The sequence below is a fragment of the Lepidochelys kempii genome, chromosome 7 (assembly GCF_965140265.1).
Source record: "Lepidochelys kempii isolate rLepKem1 chromosome 7, rLepKem1.hap2, whole genome shotgun sequence".
Classification (NCBI taxonomy): domain Eukaryota; kingdom Metazoa; phylum Chordata; order Testudines; family Cheloniidae; genus Lepidochelys; species Lepidochelys kempii.
Genome location: NC_133262.1, coordinates 29281263 through 29303920, shown reverse-complemented (window position 1 = coordinate 29303920; position 22658 = coordinate 29281263). Strand labels below are relative to the sequence as shown.

The 22658-nt window shown below is 43.7% G+C and overlaps 1 protein-coding gene across 1 annotated transcript in view; it reads right to left on the bottom strand.

Moving 5' to 3' along the window:
• The window catches only part of SUSD3 (sushi domain containing 3), a 63259-nt gene that overhangs the window by 2747 nt on the left and 37854 nt on the right, over positions 1-22658 (bottom strand). The window contains exon 5 of the mRNA XM_073351573.1: positions 4401-4536. Coding sequence (XP_073207674.1) covers positions 4401-4536 — 136 coding nt within the window. The remainder of the gene's footprint in view (positions 1-4400; positions 4537-22658) is intronic.

Sequence of the window (22658 nt, the reverse complement as noted above, 5' to 3'; positions counted from 1 at the left end):
CTGTGTCCTGCAAAGGCCTCTCTCTCTCTCTCAGATACATCATGCCCCAAATGAATTTTTAATTATTCTACTGCATAACAGGGAGTATTCTTGATTGTTTCAGAGTGGCAAAGCACACAGTGGAAAATGGTATCTTTTAATTCCTCCAAAAGAGAGCACCAGCACAGGTCATTCAGCAGGCTTCCAAATGTTCATTTACAAAGCTTTATGCAGGAAATGCCTGCACTATCGTTAATACTCTAATGTTTATTTAAACACTTCACTTCTTCAGTTGGGTGTAGGCTTCCTTGAGAAAAATGGTCTCCCCCCCCAAATATATTTTTCAAACACACACATAGGATTGGCAACCCCAAGTGTGCAAAAATGTCAGTCAGCTCTCCCTCCCCTCTGAAAATCATGGGATTTAAAAAAAATACATTTGGGGTTCTTTCTATTTGCCTTCTAGCATTAGAACCCTTAGGACTCTTGTTTTCAGGTTTTTTCTCTGCAACTATGAGGGCTCAAAACCCACTTCATTTTTAAATGAAAACCGAGATTCTCTTGGGTTCACCTGGCTCCACCAAAAAAACACAACAACCTACCAAATATTGTGAAATTCACAATCAGATCACAAGAGTTGGGAACACTGCTGTCTTAGCCCCCACAATGAATCTGACTGTCCCTTTGGCAACAGGCAAGTACTTGCTAGGGGCATGATCCCGCGAATGGCTGTGCGCTCTTGACTGGCACTCCGCACTTCACAGGTTCAGGTCCTTCATGTTTCTAGCATAGCAAATTATTTCTCTTCCATTTGTCTCAGAGAACCAGCTTTCTTGATTTCCATGGCAAGAGTTATGCCAGCTGGCTTAGACAACACCACCTCTTGCTATTTATTGGAAGATCTTAAAACCATCCTTTTGGCTTTCTGTAGGCAGCCTAAGTTTAGCAGTCGAACAGCGTGACTTGGGCTGTCTCAGTACATTGGCTTGCATTAGGCAAGCAGTTTTAAACCATTCTCAGTGAAGGAATACAAGAAAGAAAGTGCACTGGTATTCATGTGCCATTTAGAATCATCCTATCTTATCATCATGTACAGCAATTAAACAATTCATAAGTATACGTCCATGGGGGTTCTTTTATATGTTAGACACATTTAGCTTTTTTAAGCATAAGCTGCCAGTTCATTAAAAATATACAAGTCAATGTGAAACACCCCTTGGGATTTGTTCTATAGCACAGAGATGAGAGTATGAATCTATTTAAACTCATTAGCTCATAAAAATTCTAAGGAGTTAATTTAATAAACATGATTTTTTTAAATGTCTGCTTAATATTCTCAACTGTTTTCATCTTCTTCCTGCAGAGCACTCCTTTTCCTTCTGATGATAAATAATTTTTACATGCGCAATAAAGCCCACGCCAGGGGGCATCATTATCATAAACTAAACACATTCCCAGGGATAACAGAACCACAATCTCCATAAAACGCTATGGGTGTTGTTCCTTTGTCTTGTTATAACGTTGTTGCCTATTGAGGTAGATTGCTTAAACAAATGATAGTAATCAAATGCTTCAGCACTGAGATAGTAAATCTACCTGGCTTCTCTGTTGTCTCTCATGGCTATCAATGGCCTTAACCTCCAGGGTTTTTTCTTTCTGTAGCAAACATTGCTCAGACTGGCCTGGTTTGTCAAACCTAGTGATTGAGCTCCCTTCTTGTGCTGTGCATTGGTGTCACAAACAAGTGAATGTGGTTTTCCCCGGTTGGCTCTAAATCATATTAAAGCATTTGAAAGTCACATGGTAAAGTTAAAACTACAGTGAGCTAAATCCTGAAATCCCTACACAGTGCAGATTCCCATTAAAATGAACAGGAAATTGGATGTAATGAGGATAGCAGGAATCTGCCCATAAACATTACAGCCCAGTGAAACAACCTCTGCTGGCCTGGCCCATTAATAGAATTGTAGGACTAGAAGGGACCTCAAGAGGTCATCTAGTCCAGTCCCCTAAGCTCATGGCAAGACTAAGTATTATCTAGACCACCCCTGACAGGCATTTGTCTAACCTGCTCTTCAAAATCGCCAATGATGGAGATTCCACAACCTCCCTAGGCAATTTATTCCAGTGCTTAACCACCCTGACAGTTAGGAAGTTTTTCCTAACATCCAACTAAACCTCCCTTGCTGCAATTTATGCGCATTGCTTCTTGTCCTATCCTCAGAGGTTAAGGAGAACCTTACAGCTTACAGTCCATGACTCCAGGATGGAGGGCTGAAGGGGGGAAAACCTTGCACTATTCTAACTTGGAAGGCCAACAAAAGGAAGCTGTGTACATTCAGACAAAACTCAAACTCATCAATAAATCTTTTGTTGTATTCCCAGAAATTACACACTCAGTAACATTTTCTAAAATACTTAAGTGACTTAAGAACCTAAGGCCCAGATCCCAAAGGTATTTAGGTGAGCATTTCAATGGGAGTTAAACACCTATATACCTTTAAAAATCTGGCCCTAAGAGCTTCATTCACTTTTGAAAATGGGACTGTAACAGATCTACAGGTCCAGTGCTCTCACACACTCACTGGGGTAAACCCGTTGGCTTCACCACCTCCTGGGTCTGAACCTTGGAGCCTTCAGCACCTCGGCTGACTCCATGAGTTCCCCTCAGTGAGTCCACTCGACTTGGACCCCTGAGGAAGACTCGCACATGCAAAGGGAGCAATGCACCCCCGACCTCTTCAGACTGGAATGACTCTCCAGCAGCCCACACTAACCATTAACCCAAGGGCCCCTCCTCCAACCTTGGTTCTGATTCCCGGCAGAACAGGTCACCTGGCCATCTACCTCAGTTCTTTGTTCTCCCGCTGGCCAAAACTGGCTAGCTTCCTGGAAAGGGCATCGGCAGTTCTGGGTCATTAGTTGCTAGGCACCAAATGTCCGAGCCATTGTCCTCTGGGTTTGTCATGGGCATGGGACGCTAGACAGCCAGTTGTCAGTCACACCTGGATCACTACAAAGAATAAACCACCTTTTCCTGCCACCTTGTTAACTGTGCATAGGGGAAACTGAGGCACAAACAGTATTAATACAAAACAAAGAAAATTCCCACTGTGTCTCAGGGACTTTGGCACTTTTGGGCCTCTTACCCACTAGCACTATAACAAAACAGCTGAGAGCTGGAGGAGCATTATGAGTGAAGTGACAAGGGCCAGATCCAACAAGGCGCTGAGAACTTCCTTCAGGAGATTGAGTGTTTGTCTCTCCCAATAAAATCAATGGGAATGGAGTGTGCTGTGCAATACTCAGAGAGCACTGATCAGACCACAAACGGGCATGCCCCACGCCCACTCGGCTGCAGAATTCCTAAAGTCATCATGCCCGCCAAAAGGCTTGATGCAACAAAGCACATAAGCACGTGCTTAACATCGTTCAGTGGGACTTAAGTGTGTGTTTAAAGTTAAGCACATGCTTAAGTGCTTTTCTGAATTGGGGCCAAAATGAAGTAGGGTTTTTCTGGACTCTTTGGCAAACTCCAACAATCTGAGCTGATGAAAATAACTAAAAGTTTTCCAAATTTGGTGGGGGGAGGAAAGGACATAGTGAAACATCTGAATTCATGATAATGAGGTCACACAATTAAGGCTATTGTCAGGCTCGTCTTACAATCATATTTTATAAGGGCTGGAAAGTGGCAACAGTTCCTGTTATTTTTCTGATGAGAGAACAAATAAGAACTCTATTTGAACGTGGAGAACAACTATCTTGTAACTAAGGAATAAGAGTCAGAGCAGTTCCTTAATGATCCAAACTGGAAAAACAAGAAAACATATATTCTAATATGAACAATGAGGTCCTGTATATACCTAGAATGGATGAGTTACCTAGTAAGGCCATTCTCAAATAAAATCACAATGCTTTTTCATTAAAAAGAAATCTTTATTGTAATTCTCAGACTAGTGTGCAAAAATATGGTTTTTTTCTGGCATGTTTACAAAAAGAACGCAAGTTAAAAGAAGTTTGCAGTCATATGAATGTGCAGTTGTTGTCAGAGACTTTACATGAAGCAAATATACAAATGGTTACCATTTCTGTCTATAGTATGTACAGGAGAATATTATATTCTTGCCATGATATTTAGCACTTTGCAGAGAATGGCTATTTATTGTAAGCATCAACATTCATTACTGTATTTAAGTTAAATCTGGAAGCATTTTAAAATAATCTTGATGTATAAAATTTTCAGATTCATAAGAATAATTAAGTAGTTTTCTACGCAGTCTTTAAGGCACATATTTCTAACCATATTTCATTTTGGTCCATCTTATTTCTGACATTGACTATCCAGGTATACGAGAGATGGGTTTCTTATAAATATCCTTATCATGTCTATAGACCTCAACAACGTGTATTGTACTCACTGTATGTATTGGAACATTATGTTCTGGCAGTAATTGTTTCATAGCTGTACTATTGCTTGTGTTGAACTTGGGCTGACAGTCGTTTTCTCTGCAACACGCAGAAACTGTGATGTCCCTAGTCTGTTCTTGATGGAATCTGCAAGTAAGAAGGCAAAAGTTATTTGGGTGTCACTTGCTTTAGCAGAGTCAGAACTTTCAATTCCATTTTATTTGCTCATCAAGCATTCACCAAACAATTTGTGCTGTGCTATATGGACTCCTTGCTCTAGCATTAAAACAGTGGGCAGTGATGGGGCAAATAATTGTCTCTCAGCTGATGCTGGGACAGTTGCATAATTGTGAAGGAGGCACAGCTTGAAGACAACTGGTACCTGCCGGTGTAACTTTTTGAATTTTGTTGCAGTTTTGTTAACTGCCTTCTGACCTCTCATGGTAGTTGCCTACACAGTGGGATTGATTCTCAGGTATCCGCAAGTCCCTTTACACTGTTCTGGAAACATGAAGTAGCCTTAAAATGGGCATAAATTACAGTTACACTCACTCATTGGCTCTTTACTCTCATGGAGCAGCGTAAAGGGGCCTTAGGGTAAAGGAGCATAAAGGCTGGCTGACACAAGGAAATTGTATCAGTCTCACTATTTCAGTTGGGCCAAGGGGGGACTTTTTACTGATCTAGTTAGACTGGTACAAGCCCCAGCGTGGATGCAGCTATACTGGTACAAAGGTGCCTTACACTGGTAGAGTTTAGTCCCCTTCCCAAATGGGAATAAGCTATCCCAGTATCAGCACTTTTCTGCTGGTCCCTACATGGAGGGGTAGGGGGTTGTACAGCTTTCAGGTGCAGAGCGATCTCTCTGCTTGCATCCTAATACAGGCACCGGAGTCCCCGGGCAGCAGACAGGAAAGGGAATCTGCATGGGTTAATGCTGCCAGTATCAGCTCCGGCTAGGACACCTGCTCGGATACCCGCTCATGGGCTGAGGAGGAGACTGCCATGGAGCACAGCAGCTTTCCCTGCTCCACTAACCGCTAGCTCTCATCCTGTCTCTAAAACATCATCCGCCCCCTTCCAGATGGAGATAATGCAGAAGGGCTTCTATGAAGCTCATGGCTCGGAATGGTACCAAAGAGACAGCATTCCCCCCTTCTATGCAAGCAGTGGATGTTGACCCACCATAGGTAGGGCCCTACCAAATTCACTGCTGTGAAAAATGCATCAGGGACCGTGAAATCTGATCTCCCCCATGAAATCTTGCTATTGTAGGGGAGAGCAGATTTCACAGAGCTGGGCAGCTGGAGAGCAGCAACTGCTGGCTGAGAGCCCCGCTCGGAAGGCGGGATTGCCGCTAGCAGCAGCGCAGAGGTGAGGGCGGCATAGTATGGCATGCTGGCAGTGACACAGCCTTCAGAGCTGGGCATCTGACAAGCAGCTGCCTTCCGGCCTCCCAGCTTTGAAGGCAGCAGCACAGAAATAAGGGTGGCAATACCATGACCACCTTGCAATAGCCTTGCGCTCCTGCCCCCCATGACACTGTTTTGGGTTGGGACCCACCACGGTTACACCACCGTGAAATTTCAGATTTAAATATATGAAACAGTGAAATTTATGATTTTTTAAATCCTATGATTGTGAAATTGACCAAAATGGACCGTGAATTTGGTAGGGCCCTAGCAACAGGGTTCCCTCAGCACATGAGCAGACCAAACCCTCTTGCCCCACCTCTGCATGGATTCCCTTGTGCCAGAGGGCTAACTACCCCTTGTAAATTCCACCTCCCCACACACACTTGAAAAGCAGGATTTGTTTTTCACCCTATTTATTTTTCAAAACCATGTATAGGGAAATGACAAAAAGGTTCTGCTTATTAACATGAAAGATCCCTTTCCTGATTTTCAACCAGCAGTGACTTTCCTTCACCTCCTGTAAACCAGGGCAAGCACTTCAGAAAATCTTTCTGAAGCACATCAGAGATGGAGCCGTTGCTCTGAAAACACCACCACCCTTCCGCTGAGTTAAGTGTGTGTATCAAAAGAGGAAATAAGCTTTCCACGGCAGGAAGTATGGCTGGGGTGTGGAGATTACTTACCCGTGCAAGAACGAAGTGCTACAAAAATACAAGATTCAAACGCTGATACTGCATGCTGCTGCAGAACATAAAATTGTAAAGACTTCCACGGGCATTTCGAGAACTTGATCAGAAAAAAAGCAGTTACTGGAAGCATCACAATGGGGGCACCATATGTTGCCAAGGACATATGCTTTTTGTAGTGCCAGCAACTCCACTCAATGCTCTTGAGGTGATAGGAAGTAGTTACAAGAGAAAACAATCTCATCAAAACAGCAAGTACAGAGGAGGAGAAGGAAAAAGGCCAGAGGGAGAAGGAAGAAAGTAACAGAGTTTGGGATGGGAGAAGAGGAAAGGAACTCTGTAAAATGTACCGTTGTCTGCAAGTTGTTGCATGGAGTGCAGAATGCTTGTATTTGCAAGACCTGTCAAGGGACCATGTTAACACCGCAGCAAAGAGCTTTCAAAACAAGCTATTTTTGGCCTTTGTGCATTTAATGTAGAGCTTACTTTTGCAGCTGATCCCACTGTGAAGCTATTCTATAAAGCTTTGTGTGGGGATTTAGCAGCTGCAGCCTGCCTCCCATGGAGGTCGTTGGGAGCTGCACCACTAAAGCCCTGTGATTTAAAAAAATTTCCCTGAAGACTGTAGTTAGTTCATCACTGCCCACCACCTGGTTATTCTACAGGGACAACACCTGAGCCCATTTCACTCAGTAGCAAACTCCCATTGACTTCAGCCAGACTAGGAATTGGCCTTCAATGATTATGTAGTCATTCTCCACTAGTAGATGCTTTGAGTGGAAAAGTGGAGTGCAACCAAATACCGGAGCATTAGCCGCTGCCTCTCTAGAGGTGTCCTACTAATGTTAAAAATGTACATATCCTGAAGGAAAATGCTCGTAGTGCATTGGACTAAATCCTGCAGTCCTTGCAAAAGCCAGTGGGATCAGTGAAGTCAGTGGGCATTTTGCCTGAGTAGAGGCTGCAGGACTGGGCTCAGCGTTAACAAGAGTTACAGGCATGTGCATCAGGTAGAGACTGATTCCTGTGAATTTATACTGATCTATGAAACATGAGTTTCACTTTGTATTTTTGTTCACTGGTGCTCCCTCCATTGTGTGCAAGCAGCATAACATGGGTGACCCCCTTTTGTACTTTAACATTGCTTCATTCCAGTCATAGAATCATAGAATATCAGGGTTGGAAGGGACCTCAGGAGGTCATCTAGTCCAACCCCCTGCTCAAAGCAGGACCAATCCCCAATTTTTGCCCCAGATCCCTAAATGGCCCCCTCAAGAATTGAACTCACAACCCTGGGTTTAGCAGGCCAATGCTCAAACCACTGAGCTATCCCCCCAGCTGGAATATTCCAAAGCCTCTTGGGTATGTCTACACTGCAATTAGACACCAGTGTGGCCTGTGCCAGCTGACTCGGGCTTGTGGGGCTCAGGCTAAGGGGCTGTTGGATCCCACCTCGCAGGGTCCTAGAGCCCAAGCACAAATGTGTACGCTGAAATTACACAGCCTCTTAGCATGAACCCCGCAAGCGCAAGTTCAGCCGGCTTGGCCCAGCCCTAGGGTTTTAAATGCAACATGGACATATTCTTAGTGAGTGACTTGGGCGCATAACACCTGCTCATCTTAGCGCTCACTTGAAAATAACACCAAACACGGTAACACTAGGTACTGATGCTCTCACATGGCCATGTTTGACTTTAAATTTGGAAAGGACAGGTGCAGAGGTTTCATTTGCCTGGGGGTTTTGTTGTTGTTGTTCTCTTCTCAAATCTATTTCTAGTATAATATAAAACAAACAGGCAGCACATGCTACAGCTCCTGAACAATATTAGAAAAAACAAGATTATGCCGTCCACGGGGCTGGTGTAATGGCGGGGAGGGGAGGGAAATAGACAAAGCCTATACCAGTAGAAAAGAGTAATATACAGAAGCATGCCTCAATGGCTGTTTGAACGAATTCTCCTTTGTGAGAGTTGAGAATTGTTCCTAGCCGCAGGGGATGAGAGGGCTAATAGGGCCTCCTTGCAATGAGAGAACTCAAGCACAGTGGGACATCATAAGTACATTTTGTATTTCCTGTCTGGTTTTGGCAACGATGTGATTTCTAATGGAAGCTGGCGGAACTTTTCTCTTGTTTTATGTCAGGTGACTTTGCGTTGATAATAATGGAGCCATTATGAAAACAATAATGGAACCTTTTCTGAAATACAGATACACACACACACAGAGCATTAGTTGCAACAGTATATTAAGGCAAGGAAGAAAGTTAATATAATTTAGCAAATATATATCTAGCACTTTTCACATGGTGAGTGCTTTACCATTGTTACAAGGTAGGGGATGTTATCTTCTCCCTTTTACAGCTAGAAAACTGAGGCAGGAAGGGGGAGTGAGTTCCCACGATCACATAGGGCATCATTGTCAAAGCTATAACCAGCACTCTGGAGACCCTGATTCCTAGGTTCATGTTCAAACCCTGACTAGCCCATGCCTCTCTCTGAAGGCATAACCATATTGGGGGTTGGAAGTGGACAGGGGAAAAGAATAGTATATATTTTGGGGCAATCCCAGATTTGAGCTAAAAATCACATACCCCTTTTCCCAGTCGTCCCAAGACTGTATTTGGATTGGATAGGATTTGATTTGAAGTGCCCCATTTGGGGCCATACTGTTGGATTTAGCCACTGACCCACATTGGGGGGTGGAGCGGTGCAGAACGACATCACCCCCGCTGGCGGAGCACTGGCTGGGATGTTGCAGCCTACTTCCCCCAATGTTCCTGGCCAAGTCTATAGGATGGTAATGGAAAAAAGAGGGGACATAGGTCTGCCTCCTCGTCTTTATGATCATTTGGGCCAAGAAAGCCATCCCTGCACTCCCCAGACTGCTGTTGTCTGTAGATCTTGCACCCACTTTGCTTCCTCCCCCTGCCCACCTTTGTAAGGGCCAGAGACAATCTGTTCTTTGCCTTCATACTAAAACTCTCATGGCTAAATCCTACTATGGCTGGTTCAGTGAGGGGGGTGGTATTCATCCAGCTCTAGACTCTAGGATGTCCAGATCCACAATAATATGCATAATATTAACATGCATACCATTAAGGGGGCATTTCTACCCTGCCTCTCTTCTAGAGCTTAAATTCTCAGCTGTCAATTTCCTCTCTCTCTTAACATCAGTGGATCTGACTCAACATCTGCTGCATGGAAGCAGCTATCACTGGCTTTAAGGGGTGTACTGATCACATGCAGCAGTTGCGGAAGGAGGGCCATAGATTTTTAAATGACAGTGAAGCCCAGTTAAGTTACACACCAAGCTCTAAGAGGTCATTTTAGTTGTGCAAGTATCCTTGACTTTTTAAAAGAAATGTTCAGCCCAGTATCATGCATCACAGTTCCAGAGTAACTGCCCCAGTGTTCCCCCTCCATGGTCACCCACTTAAAGGTTTCCAGCTCTCAGACATCACCTCTCCTGAGGGAAGACCTGCATCTCACTCCTTTCCAACCAGGGTTTTTAAGGCTGCACAGCTCCCTTATCTGCATTGCGATACGTCCAGCAAGCGAGTGCCTGTGCTTTGCTTTCTCTCCACGGGCTACAGCAGTGTATTGCCAGCAGTTACAAGTTACCACACAGCTGCTCCTAAGCAAACACATTTATTCCTAAGGTAAAAGCATTACAGAAAAAGTATATAAAGACAATAAAAGAACCTATACGCATATTAGACAGCTTACCAGAGGTCACCCCCAACTCCAACATGGGATTCTGGTAGGTGTCAGTCCTTCAAACCCTACAAGTGGGTTTTCCCTGTTCTTACACGTTCATATCAGTCTTTAAAATCAGGAACCAGATTGAAGGCCCTGAGTCAGTTTAAGCATGGGCTTAAAAGACCTTGGTCTCTGAAGAGTCCAGTTTGAACCAGAACATGCGAGCCTTCCCAGGAGGCACTGTGAGGGGTTGTCATCCCTGGGGTGCAGTCTGGGACTGGGGTACCACTGAGCCCCCTGACCCATCAGTCTGGGCTCCCTCTCACACTGTACTGCTGTGACAAGCTGCAGAGTCCTCCAGCCTGCACTTTCACCAGCATACATACAGGCAGGGACGCACCTACCTGCAGTTACATGCAGGCTCTCTGACCAGCTGTTGCATAGGAAGGCTACAGCTGATGCAACTCCCAGCTCCTCAGGCATACCCCCCCTCTGGAGTATAAACCCAAAATTATACCATCTAGCACCGCACAGAGAACTATACAGTGTAAGCTCATAAAATTCGCCCCCTCCCTCAATGTAGAGAGGAATATGCAACAGCCTTTGCCCCTGAGTTATGATTCCCACACACTACACTCCAACTCACTAGGTTTAGATAAAGCAAAAACAAGTTTATTAACTACAAAGGATAGATTGTGAGTGATTATAAGTGATAGCAAACAGATCAAAGCGGATTACCTAGCAAATAAACAAAAAACACAAACTAAGCTTAATATACTACATAGATTGGGTGTGAATAGCAGACCCATCCTAAGAGATGATACAAGCAGGCTGCAGATTTTTAAGTGACAAGCTGCACTTTCTTTACAGCTTGTAATCCCTAGGTGTTTCATTCACAGGCTAGAAATCCCAATAGCCTGGGTCTAGCACTTCCCCCAGTTCAGTCTTTGTTCCTCAGGTGTTTCCAGGAACCTTCTTGTGGAGGGAGTGAAGAACACCAGATGATGTCACTCCCTGCCTTATATAGCCTTTGCACATGGCGGGAACCCTTTGTTCACACAGCTTGGTTCCCAGACCAGTCTGTGGAAAAATACTGACATCCCAAGATGGAATCGAGAGACATGTGGTCTCATCACATGTCCTTGTTGAGTCATAGCAGCCATTACTCGGAGGCTGTCTGTAGCTTTCATAATAAGGCTCACTAGGTGGGAGATAAGCTTCTCCTAAGACCTATGCTTTTTTCCTAATGGCTCATTGCCCTGACTAGGCCCTTCCCCACCCACTGTCTAGACTGAAAGCATCTTGTCTAGTGGGTGCTACCCAGGCGTAACTAAATTTGAAATACAGATACATAGACAATATTCATAACTTCAGATACAAAAGTGATATATGCATACAAATAGAATAATCATATTCAGCAAATTATAACTTTTCAAATGACATCTCACGTGACTCATCTTGCATAAAATACATCATAATCATGTCATAATCATATCATAATAGTAGCACTGTGAAGAATATGTGGTGCAGCGTCACAGACAGTACCTCACTCAAGATGTTATAACCCAAGTGATTTGCCTTAACCATCTCCTACTGTTTTTACTTCCTGGAGGAGCTGTGGTAGCTCTCTCCCTGGGAAGTGCATACAATCCCTGGCCTACAATGATACAGAAACCATTCTTACACTTAATACAAGATAGTCTCCCATAGATATTGCAGGAAGTTGCCCTGTCACATATTTACATAACTCTCCTAGGCCAGGTCTACACTATAAACTTACATCGATATAACTATGTAGCTCAGGGGTATGAAAAATCCATCCAGTGCAGACACCACTATGTCGACAGGAGGGCTTCTTCTATTGACGTAGCTACTGCCTCTCACGGATTAACTACACCAATGGGAGAAGCTCTTCCATTTGCACATTTGCGTCTTCACTAAAGCACTACAACGGCGCAGCCCGGCCCTGAGTTACAGGCAGTTGTATCAACCAGTCATGTGCTACCTGTAGCCATTTCACTGCACAGTCCCTGTAATAGAAGATTAAGCATATAAAGTGACAACATTACTTGTTTTGTTTTATTAGCATGGCATCCAATTGTGCATCTCCTCACAAAGCCATGTGTGATGACCTCCCTGCCAATTAAGTGCTGCCTTGCAAGTAGGCAAGAGAGAGTAGCTGTGGGCAGACATGTAATTTGCATTCACATGACTCCAGCGGTCCCAGAATTGTGCAAATGGCATCTAGCGGCTGCATCACCCTCTCAAAGTGACTAAGGGTCTGCAGGACCAAACCCTTTGAATTGACATTTATACCTTAATAGAAGTGAAATATGGCCAAGTTCTGAGTGCTGTGGGAAGCATAACTTGGAACGTCCTGACTTTCATAGATTCCAAAGCCAGAAGGAACCATTGTGATCATCTAGTCTGACCTCCTGTATAACACAGGCCATAGAACTTCCTCAAAATAATTCCTAGAGCAGATCTTTTAGAAAGACATCCAATCTTGATTTTAAAATTGTCCGTAATGGACAATCCACCATGACACTTTGCCAAATGTTCCAATGGTTAATTACTCCATTGTTAAAAATATACACCTTATTTCCACTCTGAATTTGTCTAGCTCCAACTTCCAGCCATTAGATCATGTTGTACTTTTCTCTGCTAGATTGAAGAGCCCATTGTTAAATATTTGTTCCCCATGTAGCTACTTACAGACTGTAATCAAGTCACCCCTTAACCTTTTCTTTGTTAAATTAAATAGATTGAGCTCCTTCAGTTTATCCTTACAAGGCATGTTCTCTAGTCCTCTATTCTGTCTCATGATTCTTCTATGAACCCTCTCCACCAATTTATCAACATCCTTCTTGTATTGTGGGGACCAAAACTGGACACAGGATTCCAGCAGCGGTCACACCAGTGCCAAATAAAGAGGTAAAATAACCTCTCCACTCTTATTCAAAATTCCCCTGTTTATATATCCCAGGATCGCACCAGCTCTTTTGGTCACAGCATCACACTAGGAACTCACGTTCAGCTGATTATCCACCATGACCCCCAAATCTTTTTCAGAGTCACTGCTTCCCAGGATGCAGTTCCCCATCCTGTAGGTATGGCCTAGATTCTTTGTTCCCAGATGTATATATTTACTTTTAGCCATATATTACACCCGATTTGCTTGCACCCAATTAACCATGCAATCCACATTTCTCTGACTCAGTGACCTGTCCTGTTCATTATTTACCACTCTCCCAATTTTTATGTCATTTGCACACATTATCCGTGATGATTGTATCTTTTCTTCCAGGTTATTGATAAAATTGTTAAATAGCATAGGCCCAAGAACTGATCCCTGTGGGACTCGTCTGGAAATACACTGTTTGATAGTGACTCCCTGTTTACAGTTACATTATGAAGCAGTCTGTAATCCATTTAATATGTGCCATGTTAACTTTACATGGTTCTAGTTTTTTTTTTAATCAAAATGTTGTGCAGTACCAAGTCAAACGCCTTAGAGAACTCTAAGTATATCACATCAACACTATTACCTTTATCAAGCACACTTGCAATCTCAGAAAAAAAATCAAGTTAGTTTGACTAGATCTGTTTTCCATATACCTATCTTAATTTGCATTAACTACATTATCCTTCTTTAAGCCTTTATTGAGTCCCATATCAGCTGCTTCATTATCTTGCCCAGGATCAGGATGTCAGGCTGATGGATCTATAATTACCCAGGTCATCCCATTTATCCTTTTTAAAAATTGGCCCAACATTAGTTTTCTTTCAAAACTTCCCCAGTGTTCCAAGACTTATTGAAAATCAGCATTAACAGTCTAGCGAGCTCATCAGCCAGTTCTTTTAAGACTCTTGGATGCAAGTTATCTGGACCTGCTGATTTAAAAAATGTCTTACTTTAGTAGCTTCTGTTTAATGTTCTCCAGAGATACTAATGGAATAGAAAAAGAATGTTATCACAATATGATGAGATTATATCATCTGCTTTTCAACCAATACATAACAGAAATATTTATTGAACACTTAGGTCTTTTCAGCATTATTATTGATAATTCTGCCCTTTCCACCTAGTAACGGACCAATATAATTGTCAGCATTCCTTTTATTCCTAATATATTTTTTAAAACCCCTCCTTATTGTCCTTAACTCTGTTGGCCATAGATGTCTCCTGGTGTCCCTTGGCTTCCCTTATCACATTTCTACAGTTCCTATCTACTTATTTATATTCATTAGTACCAAATTACCCTTTCTTCTATTTGTTATATATTCTATTTTTTTTATAGTTACCTTTACCTCCCCTATAAACCAGTTTGGGGTTTTTTTGTTTTTGGGGTTTTTTTACAAGTATAGCCTTCTTCTTCAGTTGTGGTTTTCTGGACATCTAATAAGGTATTCTTAAATGATTCCCAATTATCATTCACATTTTTCTGATTAAATTCTTCCTCCCAGCTGATTTGGCTCATAATTGTTTTCAGCTTTTGTGGGTGTAAAATCGCCAATGTATTATCTGAATGCAAAACAGCACCCGGACAAGCCTGTTCATGTGGAAAAACACTGGAGATTTTTTTTGTATTTTCAGATAATGGGGGGAAAGGGATGGACTCCTTCAGACTCCCCCAAATAAGCCATCCTTGAACTCACCACGGAGAGACATTTCAGACCAAATGATCTAAAAGCAGAGCCTGAGAAGAGGGGCCCGATTCTGCACCCACACAAAGGGCTGCATTCTCAGGTGAGCTGAGGTAGGGAGGGCAGAGGTGGCAGTAGGACCCCCTTCTGCTCACCCAGTCTTGGGAGCAATTGGAGGCCGGTTCAGCCCCTGGCAGAGCTTAAGAGCAGCAGCATTCAGGCCATGCCCCAATACCCAATATACCACCTTTGTGGAGGGTGTAGGACGGGGGGGTGGGTGGTGGTGAAACTAAGCCAGGTAGACTGACTTTACACCACCAGAGGCTTCCTTTACATTAGAGGAATCCGCAGCTGTCCCTTTAGAGCAGCATTAAGGGGATTTAGCTTGGGGCAAGGATCTGGCTCTATCTAATTCAATGGAAACTGGATCAGACCCTTAGAATGCAATTGCCCTTTCAGCCATACCTGTGGGGACACTACAGTTATCCTGTAAGAAAGGGCATGTAGTAATGAAAACACAGACACAGTGTTAACTCCAGCAGCACTTCCTGGCATTGCTGAAATCTCTTCAGGGCAGATTGGCCTTCCGGGATCTCTTGCAGTCTGGCGGTAAATTGCTACTAACTGTACAACATTTGCCCCATTTGATTTTCCATCAATAGACTTTCCATCTTGATAACCTTCTATTGTTGAGGTTTTAGCCTCATTTTGTGTCTTTTGTTATGCTCTGCTTATTTTTTTTCCTACTATCAAATCTTTAGATCAGTTTAGCTCCTAGCACAGGAAGAAACACCTTCTCTTCTCTTGCTGTGGTAAATCTGCACACCATGCTTTCCTGCATCTGTAAAGATCTCTCAGCCATGCTGCCCCTTACCTTAGCATTCTGGCCTCTGGCTTTCCAATTTCCTGGCCTTTCCTCTCACCCTTTATACAAGGCACAGGGCAGTAGAGAACCTGGCCCTTTACAAAAAAAAAGAGGGTACTTGTGGCACCTTAGAGACTAGCAAATTGATTAGAGCATAAGCTTTCATGGCTAAAACCCACTTCATCAGATGCATGCAGTGGAAAATACAGTAGGAAGATATATATACATACATGCACACACACACACAGAGAGAACATGAAAAAATGGGTGTTGCCATACAAACTATAACAAGAGTGATCAATTAAGGTGAGCTATTACCAGCAGGAGAAAAAAACCCTTTTGTAGTAATAATCAGGATGGCCCATTTCCAATAGCTGACAAGAAGGCGTGAGTAACAGTAGGCCACTATGGATGTAGAAGCCCTCTACACCAACATTCCACACAAAGATAGACTACAAGCCGTCAGGAACAGTATCCCCAATAATGTCACAGCAAACCTGGTGGCTGAACTTTGTGACTTTGTCCTCACCCATAACTATTTCACATTTGGGGACAATGTATACCTTCAAATCAGCGGCACTGCTATGCGTACCCGCATGGCCCCACAGTATGCCAACAATTTTATGGCTGACTTAGAACAACGCTTCCTCAGCTCTCGTCCCGTAATGTCCCTACTCTACTTGCGCTACATTGATGACATCTTCATCATCTGGACCCATGGAAAAGAAGCCCTTGAGGAATTCCACTATGATTTCAACAATTTCCATCTCACCATCAACCTCAGCCTGGACCAGTCCACACAAGAGATCCACTTCCTGGACAGTGCTAATAAGTGATGGTCACATAAACACCACCCTATACCGGAAACCTACTGACCGCTGTACTTACCTACATGCCTCCAGCTTTCATCCAGACCACACCACACGATCCATTGTCTACAGCCAAGCTCTAAGATACAACCACATTTGCTCCAACCCCTCAGACAGAGACAAACACCTACAAAGTCTCTATCAAATGTTCTTACAACTACAATACCCACCTGCTGAAGTGAAGAAACAGACTGACAGAGCCAGAAGAGTACCCAGAAGTCACCTACTACAGGACAGGCCCAACAAAGAAAGTAATAGAATGCCACTAGCCGTCACCTTCAGCCCCAAACTAAAACCTCTCCAGCGCATCATCAAGGATCTACAACCTATCCTGAAGGATGACCCATCACTCTCACAGATCTTGGGAGACAGGCCAGTCCTTGCTTATAGACAGCACCCCAACCTGAAGCAAATACTCACCAGCAACCACACACCACACAACAAAAACACTAACCCAGCAACCTATCCTTGCAACAAAGCTTGTTGCCAACTCTGTCCATATATCTATTCAGGGGACACCATCATAGGACCTCATCACATCAGCCACAATACAAGAGGCTCGTTCACCTGCACATCTACCAGTGTGATATATGCCATCCTGTGCCAGCAATGCCCCTCTGCCATGTACATTGGCCAAACTGGACAGACTCTACGTAAAAGAATAAATGGACACAAATCAGACGTCAAAAATTATAACATTCAAAAACCAGTCAGAGAACACTTCAATCTCTTTGGTCACTCGATTACAGACCTAAAAGTGGCAATTCTTCAACAAAAAAACTTCAGAAACAGATTCCAATGAGAGACTGCTGAATTGGAATTAAATTTGCAAACTGGACACAATTAACTTAGGCTTGAATAAAGACTGGGAGTGGATGGGTCATTACATAAAGTAAAACTATTTCCCTATGCTTATTCCGGCCCCCACCCCCACAGTTACTCACACTTTCTTGTCAACTGTTGGAAATGGGCCATCCTGATTATCATTACAAAAGGTTTTTTTCTCCTGCTGATAATAGCTCGCCTTAATTGATCACTCTCGTTATAGTGTGTGTGACATTACCCATTTTTTGATGTTCTCTGTGTGTATTATATCTATATCTATATCTATTATATCTATATCTATGTATAGATATATCTTCCTACTGTATTTTCCACTGCATGCAGCTGATGAAGTGGGTTTTAGCCCATGAAAGCTTAAGCTCAAATAAATTTGTTTGTCTCTAAGGTGCCACAAGTCCTCCTCGTTCTTTTTGCGGATACAGACTAACACGGCTACCACTCTGAAACCTAGCCCTTTACAACTCTATGTAAGCGGAAGAGAGAGCATAGCTGGGATTTCTGCGTGGGCAAATGTTGGGAACTCATTTCACTGATTTTGCTTCATCACTTATTACACATTTGCTTCAAAATTCCCAAGCACATCTTGTTTTTCTGCAGTCATTTCTCTTGGACATCTTTTTATTGGATATTGCTTATCTGCTTTTCCCTTACTACACTGATAATGCGTACTGACTGACACGCTGTAGTTGGAAAGGACCCAAGACCAAATTTCATGATCTTTGAGAGACAAGCACTAAAAATAACTTCTGTGGGTGTACATCAATCTGTTGCCCAGCTGCAGATATTTTGGCTTGGTAATATGTACCAGCTGCAGTGGGTGTCTAATAGGAGGACTTCCAAGTGTAGTCATAGACATCGGCTTTTTCATTTCACTTGACTCACTCCTGCAGTCAGTTCAGCTAACTGGTGACAACAGTACATCTGAAAACAAGCAAGGGAGCTGTATAAAAGAATCCACCTCGAACTCCAAACACTCCAAATTTCCTAGTTTGAGTTTTTGGGTTGTTGTCAATGTTTCTACACAAATGCAGCATTTCCTCCAAAAGTGTTCATGTTAGGGAAAAAAAAAACCCATTATATTTAATTGCAGCTCCTTGGGATGCATTGCTTACTGGGTGGACTGGATTATGTCACATGACACTTCTTCAGAGGGGCTGATTAGCTGAGTCTAACCCAAAAGGGTGAGCAGAAGCAATCTGGGCTTGTCTCCTCAAGTCTGAAGGAGAGAGATAGCAGATATGCTTCTTAAAGGTGATAGAAGGCAGCTGGTCTGCTGTGATCTTCAAAAAATCCCTGAAGAGGGGAGAAAGCAGGCCACCAGTCAAAGCTCTTTCCTTGTCGAGGAAGGGGCTATCCCAGGGGATAAAATGGGGGGACATGTGCTGAAAGTGAGGGAAATGGAGGCTTCCTGTAGTTTGGATATTTCATACCATAATCTGGATATTAATGCAAACTGACTTCCCAACTGGTGCAGGCTCTCCTAGTTCTAATTGTATCGGTTTTTCCAGTGGTGGGGCTAGTGGATGGCATGCTCCTGGTTTGGTGGTGGCAAGGCACACACAGCAGGGTGTTCTGAGTTTACTGGATATTTTCATATGCACAGGGAGGATGGTTTACGGTGTACCCTAGTTACTGTAGTGAGTTTCCTATCGTAGTGCCAGGTTATGCATGTTTATTAGTTGATTCTCCTTGAAATTCCTAGAAGAATGGCTGGAATCATTTAAAAGAGGTGAAGGAGAGTGTTGTTTCAGTTTGGCAATCACAAATGAACCAAGGAAATTTCTCCCTCTTCCTACAAGCTGTGAATCCAAGGCCAAAATAATTTGCTTTGTCCTAGCTCTAGTTTGTATTCAGCTGAACAACATCTGTAATTGACTGCTCCTTTATAGGTGGCCACACAGCTATGCTTGGGTGGAGGGAAGTGGTTTCATTTTTCCTTTTGGTTCCCATTACTTTAATATGATCTCTCACTGACACTCACTTTAATCTCTCAGATATCTTTGTCACCCTGCAGTGGAGACGGCCAGCTTTTATTAAACTTCCCTTTGCTAATATTCAGGCTTCTGCCTGTCCATGTGTGGTGCGTAGCTTGCATGGCTCACCTGCAGAGTCATACTTTTCTAGCATCTATAAAACAGCCAGCAGGGATCCTGGCTGTGGATGAAGGGGGAATGTTGGTCTAAAGGTGTTATCTCCCTGGGGCTGTTATTCTGGAGTAAGGTAGAGTGTGAATTTAAAGGGGAATAGGAGTACTTGTGGCACCTTAGAGACTAACCAATTTATCTGAGCATAAGCTTTTGTGAGCTACAGCTCACTTCATTGGACGCATACTGTGGAAACTGCAGAAGACATTATATACACAGAGACCATGAAACAATACCTCCTCCCACCCCACTCTCCTGCTGGTAATAGCTTATCTAAAGTGATCACTCTCCTTACAATGTGTATGATAATCAAGTTGGGCCATTTCCAGCACAATTCCAGGTTTTCTCACTCTCTGCCCCCCCCCCCCCCCAAACTCACTCTCCTGCTGGTAATAGCCCATCCAAAGTGACCACTCTCTTTACAATAAGAAAAGGAGTACTTGTGGCACCTTAGAGACTAACCAATTTATTTGAGCATGAGCTTTCGTGAGCTACAGCTCACTTCATCAGATGTTTACCGTGGAAACTGCAGCAGACTTTATATACACACAGAAATCATGAAACAATACCTCCTCCCACCCCACTGTCCTGCTGGTAATAGCTTATCTAAAGTGATCAACAGGTGGGCCATTTCCAGCACAAATCCAGGTTTTCTCACCCTCCACCCCCCCACACAAATTCACTCTCCTGCTGGTGCGAGCCCATCCAAAGTGACAACTCTTTACATAATCAAGTCGGGCTATTTCCTGCATAGATCAAGGTTTTCTCACATCCCCCCCACCCCCATACACACACAAACTCACTCTCCTGCTGGTAATAGCTCATCTAAACTGACCATTCTCCAGGTTTAAATCCAAGTTAAACCAGAACATCTGGGGGGGGGGGTAGGAAAAAACAAGAGGAAACAGGCTACCTTGCATAATGACTTAGCCACTCCCAGTCTCTATTTAAGCCTAAATTAATAGTATCCAATTTGCAAATGAATTCCAATTCAGCAGTTTCTCGCTGGAGTCTGGATTTGAAGTTTTTTTGTTTTAAGATAGCGACCTTCATGTCTGTGATTGCGTGACCAGAGAGATTGAAGTGTTCTCCGACTGGTTTATGAATGTTATAATTCTTGACATCTGATTTGTGTCCATTTATTCTTTTACGTAGAGACTGTCCAGTTTGACCAATGTACATGGCAGAGGGGCATTGCTGGCACATGATGGCATAGATCACATTGGTGGATGTGCAGGTGAACGAGCCTCTGATAGTGTGGCTGATGTTATTAGGCCCTGTGATGGTGTCCCCTGAATAGATATGTGGGCACAATTGGCAACGGGCTTTGTTGCAAGGATAAGTTCCTGGGTTAGTGGTTCTGTTGTGTGGTATGTGGTTGTTGGTGAGTATTTGCTTCAGGTTGCGGGGCTGTCTGTAGGCAAGGACTGGCCTGTCTCCCAAGACTTGTGAGAGTGTTGGGTCATCCTTTAGGATAGGTTGTAGATCCTTAATAATGCGTTGGAGGGGTTTTAGTTGGGGGCTGAAGGTGACGGCTAGTGGCGTTCTGTTATTTTCTTTGTTAGGCCTGTCCTGTAGCAGGTAACTTCTGGGAACTCTTCTGGCTCTATCAATCTGTTTCTTTACTTCTGCAGGTGGGTATTGTAGTTGTAAGAAAGCTTGACAGAGATCTTGTAGGTGTTTGTCTCTGTCTGAGGGGTTGGAGCAAATGCGGTTGTATCGCAGAGCTTGGCTGTAGACGATGGATCGTGTGGTGTGGTCAGGGTGAAAGCTGGAGGCATGCAGGTAGGAATAGCGGTCAGTAGGTTTACGGTATAGGGTGGTGTTTATGTGGCCATTGTTTATTAGCACTGTAGTGTCCAGGAAGTGGATCTCTTGTGTGGACTGGACCAGGCTGAGGTTGGTGGTGGGATGGAAATTGTTGAAATCATGGTGGAATTCCTCAAGGGCTTCTTTTCCATGGGTCCAGATGATGAAGATGTCATCAATATAGCGCAAGTAGAGTAGGGGCTTTAGGGGACGAGAGCTGAGGAAGCGTTGTTCTAAATCAGCCATAAAAATGTTGGCATACTGTGGGGCCATGAGGGTACCCATAGCAGTGCCGCTGATCTGAAGGTATACATTGTCCCCAAATGTGAAATAGTTATGGGTAAGGACAAAGTCACAAAGTTCAGCCACCAGGTTAGCCGTGACATTATCGGGGATAGTGTTCTTGACGGCTTGTAGTCCATCTTTGTGTGGAATGTTGGTGTAGAGGGCTTCTACATCCATAGTAGCCAGGATGGTGTTATCAGGAAGATCACCGATGGATTGAAGTTTCCTCAGGAAGTCAGTGGTGTCTCGAAGGTAGCTGGGAGTGCTGGTAGCGTAGGGCCTGAGGAGGGAGTCTACATAGCCAGACAATCCTGCTGTCAGGGTGCCAATGCCTGAGATGATGGGGCGCCCAGGATTTCCAGGTTTATGGATCTTGGATAGTAGATAGAATATCCCAGGTCGGGGTTCCAGGGGTGTGTCTGTGCGGATTTGATCTTGTGCTTTTTCAGGAAGTTTCTTGAGCAAATGCTGTAGTTGCTTTTGGTAACTCTCAGTGGGATCATAGGGTAATGGCTTGTAGAAACTCGTGTTGGAGAGCTGCCGAGCAGCCTCTTGTTCATATTCCGACCTATTCATGATGACAACAGCACCTCCTTTGTCAGCCTTTTTGATTATGATGTCAGAGTTGTTTCTGAGGCTGTGGATGGCATTGCGTTCCGCATGGCTGAGGTTATGGGGCAAGTGATGCTGCTTTTCCACAATTTCAGCCCGTGCACGTCGGCGGAAGCACTCTATGTAGAAGTCCAGTCTGCTGTTTCGACCTTCAGGAGGAGTCCATCTAGAATCCCTCTTTCTGTAGTGTTGGCAGGGAGACCTCTGTGGATTAGTATGTTGTTCAGAGGTATTTTGGAAATATTCCTTGAGACGGAGACGTCGAAAATAGGATTCTAGGTCACCACAGAACTGTATCATGTTCGTGGGGGTGGAGGGGCAGAAGGAGAGGCCCCGAGATAGAACAGCTGCTTCTGCTGGGCTGAGAGTATAGTTGGATAGGTTAACAATATTGCT